Source organism: Zingiber officinale, chromosome 7B (assembly GCF_018446385.1).
Source record: "Zingiber officinale cultivar Zhangliang chromosome 7B, Zo_v1.1, whole genome shotgun sequence".
In the NCBI taxonomy this organism is placed as follows: Eukaryota; Viridiplantae; Streptophyta; class Magnoliopsida; order Zingiberales; family Zingiberaceae; genus Zingiber; species Zingiber officinale.
The window spans coordinates 74,149,834-74,159,277 of NC_055999.1; the positions used below are offsets into that span (position 1 = coordinate 74,149,834).

The 9,444-nt window shown below is 40.1% G+C and overlaps 1 protein-coding gene across 1 annotated transcript; it reads right to left on the reverse strand.

The window, feature by feature from the left end:
• Positions 1-4,282: 4,282 nt before the first annotated feature.
• LOC122006024 (3-oxo-Delta(4,5)-steroid 5-beta-reductase-like) lies at positions 4,283-5,764 on the reverse strand. The gene has a single exon (XM_042561320.1). The coding sequence runs from the start codon at positions 5,727-5,729 to the stop codon at positions 4,518-4,520; it is 1,212 nt and encodes a 403-aa protein (XP_042417254.1). The 5' UTR covers positions 5,730-5,764; the 3' UTR covers positions 4,283-4,517.
• Positions 5,765-9,444: the final 3,680 nt, after the last annotated feature.

The window sequence follows — 9,444 nt, forward strand, 5'->3', positions numbered from 1 at the left end:
CGCAATTAGTTATTTTGTTCGTTTCATGTCCGTTATTTTGTGATTTTCGCTGTGATATGTTTCAGCCGAGTGGGTTGCATTATTAACTGCGTGGTTATGCTATGTTTCAGCAGTGTGGGTTGCATTATTAACTGCGTGTTGTGTGTATATTCCAATCGTATGTGGCTGATGTATTTTGTATATATGTATGCCTCAGATTGTCACCGGTATAGGGGATATTCTGCCGATATTTTTCAGTAGGGCCTCCTTTGGGGGCATGATAAATTAACTTAGGATTTAATTCAATTAAACCTAAGTTTAGTGTTGACATAAAACTTCTCTTCTCTTCATTCGCCACATATTCCCAATTCCTCATCTTCTTCCTCACGCGTCCCATTTCCGCTGATCCTCTTCCTCACCTGTGCCTAAATCCACGTCGCCGACTCACCTACCTCTTCTCCTCCCGATCTCTCTCGCGTGCGCACGCGAAGCCGCTCCCTCTCCCTCTCCCTCCATCGCCGAAGCTCGGATCTCGCTGCCTCCTCAGATCCAATCGCCGGCACACCTCAGCATCTCTTCCTCTTTCAATGTCAGACCCCATTCGTCCTCGGCCAATCATGATCTAGCTGTTGTCAGAGGGACTTCAAGCATCAAACAATGGTGTTGTTTCTCTGTTGACACCCCATTGTTTCTTCGTCGATGTGAGCAAGCCGAGCGTTGCTCGAGTGCCGCCTTTCACAGCACTTTTATGTAGCCACTACCTGCTACCATCCTTTGCACGATCACTGATCGCCTGGATTCAGCTAGGGCTAGCCACCGCCAACGCTGAGCCCTTCTCCCAGCAAGCAACCACCGCAATCACGAAGTTTTGTCGTGCCCTAGCTTCATCATTGAGCCTTTCTCCTGGCTCCCTACCGCTGACTTCACTTGGAACCAATTTCATCTATGCCGAAATGCTTCCCTTCGCCTTTGATTAACGTCGTCGCACTTCACCTTTCGGATCGTTGGTCACCTCCTTATAGACCACCAACTGTTGCTGGGCGGAGCACGAAGGAGTCCTTCCTTTCTGCACTTTGCTGGTGAGTGAGCATGATTGTAATAGTAAAGAAGTGATTTAATTGTTCATAGCCATTTTGGTAAATTGTAGTACAAAGGATCTGTGGCTGTGGACCATCATCAAAGACCTGATACATGGCCGGAGTGTTGATCTATCACCGTCTCACGTCGACGGGCCTTGGATAGTTGTTGTTGCTGCTACAGTGTTGTTGTTGATGCCATAACCTGATTTTACCGAGGAGGGTAAGGACTTGTGAATGTGATTGTGATCTAATTTAGTTGTGTTTGATTAAGAGGATGATGTGGGGTTAAACCTAATTTATGTGATAGATGAATCGAGGGTTAACTAATGATCGTTACGATTAGGGTTTCCTAACTAAATTTAGATTTAGGATTTGATCATGATCTATATTGCAAGGATTTGGATTCAAGTTTAAAGTAGACCCTGCAAGGAGGATATTTAGCCTGATCTATGTTTAAGGAGAGTACTTCTTACCTTGATTCTTTAGTACTTTGACCTTAGTACATGAGCTATATTCGGATAGTTACTGTATTTACCTTGACTCCACTCATATTTTTCCTGAGCTTGATATTTATCCACTCGATCTTTGAGAAAATTGATTTGATGTCTATATAGTCTCTCATTGCTATCCATGATATTTAGCAGATACTAGATACCATATTTACTTACTTTGATTGTTGCTTATAAATGTACCTTATTGAGCATGCTGGTTTTATTGTAGCATAGATGATTGCTATTTATATATGTGATGGTTGTTTCATCTTGCGCATCATATCATTGCATGCATGTCAATGACAAATTCTCCCTTGTGGTTGAGAGAGTCATTGACCAGGGTCGTACACTCGGCTACTCATGAGTAGTGGTAACTGGAGTACATGTCACTTGTCTTGTAGTACTCCAACTCGGTCACTCATGGGTAGTGGCGGCTGGAGATGCGAGCACCGTTGCTATGTAACTAGTTAGCTACTATGCAAACTGTCCACTCGGTTACTCGAAAGTAGTGGAAGCTGGAGTGTTGTACAGTTGTAATTGTTCTGACCTCTCAACCATACAGGGGTCATGGTGTAGAGGGGTGGGCGGGGTGACCATCCGTGCATACACTTTACTGTTGATTGCTTACTTATGCTGTTGTTTTATTGTATCTATTGATATACTTACACATGTTGAGTTATATACCTGTTACATGGGTTAGATACTGGCTTACTTATTAGTAGTATGTATATACCTCACATGTCACCCTTGTAATTATGAGCAGTACTATTGCAGTTCCTTACTACCACTGACTTTCTATTACTAGCTTGGTATATAGATTTAGGTATGGATATTTATTATGATACTTATGTAGTTCATGATACTTTTCCCTATGAGATTGTATATCTTTGAATCTTTAGATATATATTATGCTTATACATTATCTGTCTATTACCCGCTAAATCCCAGCACTCACCACCCCTTGATCTAGTTTATCTTTCACCAGGGAACATGTAGATGATATAAGGACACTTGGAGGATCCTGACTGCCGATCCCATGTCACATTTGAGGATGGTTTTCTGGTTTTGTTTCATGCTTCGTTTGTGCTTTGAATTTGTGAACTTGGTATTGTAATAACTCGATGTGGATTTGAAGTTTAGTCTTGTGGTTGCATGTGTTTTGGTATTTGTTGTTGTTGTGTCAAGCCGGGTCGGCTCGTAGTTAGTTGTTTTATGATTTTGTGATCGTTATTTTGTGACTTCCGCGTGTTTATTTCATCCTTGTGGGTTGTTTAATAACTGTGTGGTTGTTTACTTCCAGCCGTGTGGGCTGTTTATAAACTGCGTGGTTGTATTTATATCCATCCGTGTGAGCTGTTGATAGCTTATGAGCAGTCTTGTGGTATTGTATACATGTTTCATTTGTCACAACTACAGGGGAGGTGTTGCTCGATTTTTATTGGGCAGCCTTACCCGCGGGGCGTAACACCAGATGTGCGATTCCCGATTGACGAAGTCCAGATGTGCGATTTCGACAAGAAGACCTGGTGGGTCAAATTGAACGTCAAGGATGTGACTTGACACTTGGTAAGTATAGGTAAGTTAGTATAGGAGAGTGATTCAGTGAGAACGTATTCCGGTTGAGGGAACAGTAGACGTCGGTCCAATTTAGATCCATTTTGGAAACCTAAATTGAGATCCTGACTAGATCATGGTCTGGAAGACGGGGGATCATAAATTAATAATATTATTATTGTGTTAACCTTATTTTGCAGGTTAAATATTTTGTATTGGACTAATACATTTTGTAGAGCAAAGAGAGCACAAAAGGCCTCGAGTGAACAGTACCTGAGACACCTTCTAGGCGACAGAAGGCGCTTTTAGTACTGTTCATGGAAGGTGCCTTCGAATGCTTGGAAGGCGCCTTCGAATGCTTGGAAGGCACTTTCGGTCAAATAAGACAGAGATGTCGTCGACAATAAGGAGCCTTTTTTAAGGGATATAAGTTGGCATTGAAGTCACCTTCAATGATATGGAAGGCGCCTTCCACCCCTTATAAAAGAGACATTCGACCAAGGCTTCTACATCATCTCTTCTACAAGCTTCTACACGTCCGTTTGGTGTTTTTGACTGCTCCGACTTCCTACTACTGCTCTGCTATGACATTTATGGACCCGACTGTCGTTGAAAAGTCATCCAACACTGAGCCTGATTCGATCATCTTCAAAAATGTTGGGTAACAAAGTTCAATTCTGTACTTAATTATTGTAAAAGGAAAAGTATAGTGTATTACATTTATTCATATTTTTTTTTATTTGATTCTCTTTTCCGACGATTCTGAACAAAATTATTAGTAGATTATCCATCGATAAATTCACGTGATCTAGATCTTGAAGTAAGAGTTATGGTCTAAACTAAATAAAATTGATCTGAGTTTGAATTTTTTTTTATTTTGCTTTTGTGTTTAATTTTTCCGTTGTGCTCTTTATTTTTAAAACTGATTTTTTTTTAATCATATGATTCAACTCTCTACGCACATCTCGATCCAATAATTCTGATTTGTGTATTGGAGTAGACCGATATCCCACCAGACAACGAGGTCATGACTTGCGGAGGAGAGAACTTCAATTGCAACACTATTACTGGGCCTGCCACTAAAATTGGACCGCAAAAGACGCCCTCCCCAACGTACCGTCGATGATAGCCACAATTTACCTACACGGGATCAATATCCTACCTCCACCCCAGATGCGATTAATGGCAATGGTAAAATAGACCTCCAGCGACATTCAATATTCATTACCCTTCCCACAATGTCTGCCTAGGTCATGAGTCGATCCGGCCTTTTACACACGAGCAAGGAAATCAATCCCACACTTTGCCCAAATTGGCAAATGATCGACCACGAACAACAATGATTTCGAATTCGAACGAGATTTATTTGACAAAATAGGAACACCAACGCCAGGAAGACGATCGAGCTCGGAAATCAGGGGACGATCTTGAAGGCCCTCATCTTCTCGATCCAAGAATTGAAGGAAGTGACGGTGTTGCGGAACCCAAAGAAGCCGTGCTCCTTGCTCTTGTTCATGCTGTCGAGGTGCTCCATCGGGGCGCCCAGCACCACGTCGGCGAACCACCAGGTAGCCACCTCGTCCAGCTTCGTCGGCACCAAATCGTGCTCTGCCACGATGTCCGCCCACAGCGCCTCCTTGCCCCTCATCGCCTCCTCCAGCGTGAACCGCTCCGCGTCCTCCTGGAACCCCACCGCCTCCACCCCGAACTGCTCCGCCAGCGCCGCCCACAGATGCTTCCACTTGAACACGTCCCCGTTGCTGCAGTTGAACGCCTCGTTCCTCGCGTAGGGGTCGACGGCCGCCCAGATCTGCTGCTCCGCGATCAGATCCGCGTCCGACGCGTCGCTGAACCCGTCCCATGTGATCTGGCTTCCCGGCCACCGGAGCGGCGCCCCTTCCTTCCGGCATATCGCCGCGTAGACGCACAGGGTGCCGATTAGGTTCATGAGACTGGTGGGGGAGAAGCCGAAGATGGTGGTGGGGCGGTGGATCGACCAGGTCACGCCGCCCTCCCTCTTGGACAATTCGTCGAACAGGACGTCTTCCTGGTCGTAGTAGAAGTTGGGGACGGGGAGACGAGGGAGGTCCTCGCTGAAGGGTGGCTCATGAGCGGGGACTTTGCCAAGGGATTCGAAGGGGCCGAGGTAGTGCTTGCGCCCCGTCTGCAGGCAAACGTGACGGAGGTTGGGGGCGGAGGGGACAACGGCGGCAAGGACGTTACGGAGCATCGTCGCGTTGACGGCGCGGTTCTCGGCCTCGACGGTGCGACTGGCCCAGGCGACGTAGAAGATGTGAGTCACATCGGTGAGCGGGGAGAGCTTCGCGGAGGCGTCTTCGGGGTCGAGGACATCGCACTGGACGTAGTGTACGGGCAGGGCGACGTCGTCGGCGTCGGAGGCTGGGAGGAGAGCAGGATTGGGGGAACGGCGGGAGACAGCGTAGACCTTCCAAGGGCCGCCAGGGGTGTCGGAGAGCGGGAGGATGTCGACGAGGGACGAACCGACGATTCCGGTGGCGCCGATGACTAGGGCGACGCTCTCGTACTTGACGCCGAGGGAGGGGGCGGAGTCGTCGTCCAGCTTCTTCCTCGCCGCGCCGATGGCGCCCGCCCACCACCAACTCATGCCGACGTTCAACGGAGGAAGACAGTGGCGAAATGAGATGCGAATTGGTTGCGTCTGAGTATCTTATACCAAGTATTACTCATCAATATCTTTACTTTTTTAATTATATATTTTAAAATATTTTAAATTATTATTAAATTTCAAGTAAAAAAATCATTTTGCACAATATTTATTGTAAATAATGATGATTCCTTCATCAATCAGCAGCCGTCTATATATATAGACACACACCGATTTACTCGGCTGACACCAAATGTCGAATAGTGGACGGATTCACTGCCAGCAGTTTTTATTTTTAAATTTTTTAAAGATATATTTCATGTATTTAATATTTAAAATTTTAAAATTTAGAAGTTTGATTATAATAAATTTGAGCTAATAAAATTTTTCTTTTTTTAAGTTTAGATTTTTTTTAAATTATAGTATTTAAAATAAAAAATTTATATACTCACAATGTATATTATATGTATTTAAGTTTATGATTTTAAAATTTAAGGGATGTGTTAAATGAGTTTAAGTTAATAGGATTTTTTATCTACAATTTTAGTTTCTTTTTAAAATTGTAATATTTAAGATTAAAAATTTTAAATGTTCATAGGTATAATATTTCTCTATAGAAAAAATCCAAGCGTCTAGTATTGTAGCGCACACAGTCGTCATACATCGTACATTCTGCAGCAAAGTACTATTTTATAAGAAAAGGATTCTTTAGTTCAGGATCCCTAGACTACTCTTGGACTCCTGTCCATTCATTGATTGGGTGAACTGTACTCTACTTGTTAAATAGATAGAATTTAACTCATGGTAGGGATCCTCTAGTCCGCAATTTGCGGGTCAGATGATGGTCCACTGTATGAGGACCATTGATTTGGATGGAGCCCACCTTTAAGTTAGTGGGGTCCATCCAAATCAAGGGTCTACAATAGTGGATCATCCCCTGATCCGCAAATTACGGACTAGAGGATCTGTCCTCTTTAACTCACCCCATCAATAAATTTATAGAACATATATATATATATCTTACTATTTTATTAAAAATCTCCCCCCTTTACTAACTAACTTTGGTGAAGCCTAAAATGTATTTACGTTAATGTCCTTTTTTCTATTTACACTAAAAATAATTCTAAGGTTTATTAGTAATTCCACAAGCGAAACAATTAGTGATCTAGAGTTCGAGACTCAGTAATAACGTATTATTATGATTTTTTTTCATCATTAATTTTTTCTGGTTGTTTTATATAAAAAAAATATAGTTCTCTTTAGTCCCATATCTTAGAATTGACAACACTATGATCAAAAAGTTTTTATAAATATTTTAGGCCGACAATGTTAAAAAATATACTTTTCTTAATTTTTTTTACTAAGACAAGTATAATATTAAATTAAAATAATTTTTTACATAGGGAAACCTGTTACAATAGGGTCTGACGTAAGACTTGGTTTATAATGGTGACACTAGAAAATACAAACAATTTGAATTTTCAAAGACCCAAATAATTTATATATTATTATATTACACACTAGTATGTATATATATATATATATATATATAAGTCAATTGATTATTTGGTTTTTTTATTTTCATATTAAATCCATAGAATTTGAAAGTTTAATTCATTAATTTGTTATTTTGATTATTTTAAAAAAGGTATTTTTATAAATTCGGTTGAATCTCAATTTTTAAATTAATTAAATTGATTAAATTAAATATTGTTATGTTGTGAGGGATTGATGTAATCGGTATTTAAAAGAATTATAAATTCCGACTCAACTTTTGATCTGCTATTGCTATATTCGATTAATCAATATGCAATAGCAGCCCATTAATTTGATAATTAATCCAATTAATTGATTCTATATCAATTGAGTTTGTTTAATTTTACTGATAAAGTTTAATCGGTTTTATTTGTCTAAAAAATTGATATATTCGATTTTGATTTATGTCAATTTAATTGGTTAAATCAATTTAATTTTGAGCCAAGTACTCGATCCTAAATTGTATAACATTTTTTATCACATTTGTTCTTATCACTTTGAGTTCAATTGGTTTTGGATTAATGGTCTCTTTACCATGAGCCAAGATAATTTTTTTTCATTTGATTAGAAAAAATAAATTAAAATATATTAAAAAAATAATTTTAATTATTTTTTCACTATAATACTATTATATTTAATATAATTTAAATTTGGTTAATATTAATACCAGGTCCCTTTGTATTAAAATATTATATTTTTTTATTTAGAGAAATTTATTTAAATTTTTTTACAACTTAATCAAAATTACTGTAACCCTATTTAATAATTAGAATATACTGTATTATTAAAATAATAATAATTTTAAAATCAAAATAATATTTACCTTTTAAAAATAGTTACAGTCTATAATGTTTTTTGACGATAATAAAATTAATAAGAAACTTCATAGCATATACCTTGTTTTCTTTCAATATATTATTAAAAATATTAATGCTGTCAAATTATCGTTTTTGATATGCTGCTGGGAATTCATATAGTCGAGTTGTTATTTAAGTAATAGATTGTCATATGAAAATAAAAATAAAATTTTTAGAAAAACAATTCCTTTTAGAATAAAATTTCTTCCATCATCACATCATCATCATAATTTACTTTCTTCGGCCGACGATAGGGAGCGTGTGAGCGGGTCAACTTTGGCAGCTTTGGTCTAATTCTTATAAGGTTTTTTATTAACAAAATTATTTATATATCGATATCGGCATGGCACCATATCCATTTTTTTTAATTACAACCGAGTTATCGACCTGATTAAGTTACTCGAATAGATTGGAGATTCAGTTGATTAGGTCGGAACAAAGTTGTTATCATAAGATAAATATTTAAATCACAATGAAGTTATCAAAAAAAAGTCTTCCTTTCACTATCTAACTACAACTTCTTAATTTATCTTTTCATAGATGATTATGAGATTGATAATGTATGTTCGTTAGGGTGACAAATTCTACCTTTTATCATACCATCTGATACGGTTGGTAAGGGAGGGGCCCAAAAGGAAAGGATGAGGAGAGTCAAGGCCATAAAGCGGTCAAAAGTCAAGATGATATAGCAGTCAGTAGTCAAGGCGACTTGGCAGTCAATAGTCAAGCTGACGGGGCAGTCAGAGTCGAGCATAGGGGATAGTCAGAGGCCAAGCAGACTTGTTGACCGAAGGGGCAAGGCAGTAGGAAGACGAAGGGAGACGACAGGCGAGGTACAAGTCACAGGTCGGGATCGGCAGAGCTGTTTAGAGATGACTCGATCTACAGACCTGCGATTCAAAGGACTGGAAGTACAACTCACAGGTCGGAATCGGCAGAGCCGTTTAGAGATAGCTCGATCTACAGGCCTGCGATTCAAAGGACTGGAAGTACAACTCACAGGTCGGAATCGGCAGATCTGTTTAAAGACAGCTCGATCTACGGGCCCACGGTCGAGGGCCAGGAAATACAAAGCACATGGTACAGATCGGGATTAGCAGAGCTGTTCAGAGTCAGCCCGACTGGCAGGTGATGCTTAGAGGTTGGAGCTGATCGGAGGATGCGACGCAGACACAGGCCACAATAGATCGGATGAGCTAAACCGTGCAGGAGTCGGAGAAGCACAATTGTCTGTCAAGGGGTAATCATTACATATCAACGATATATACGAAGGCGGAGGTTTCTAAGCGAAAAGATGCCCTCATCACCAATAGCAGCCTGAC

Bases quoted from the DNA above. Each gene is read 5' to 3' on its own strand.
- LOC122006024 (XM_042561320.1), bottom strand. From the start codon at position 5,729: ATGAGTTGGTGGTGGGCGGGCGCCATCGGCGCGGCGAGGAAGAAGCTG.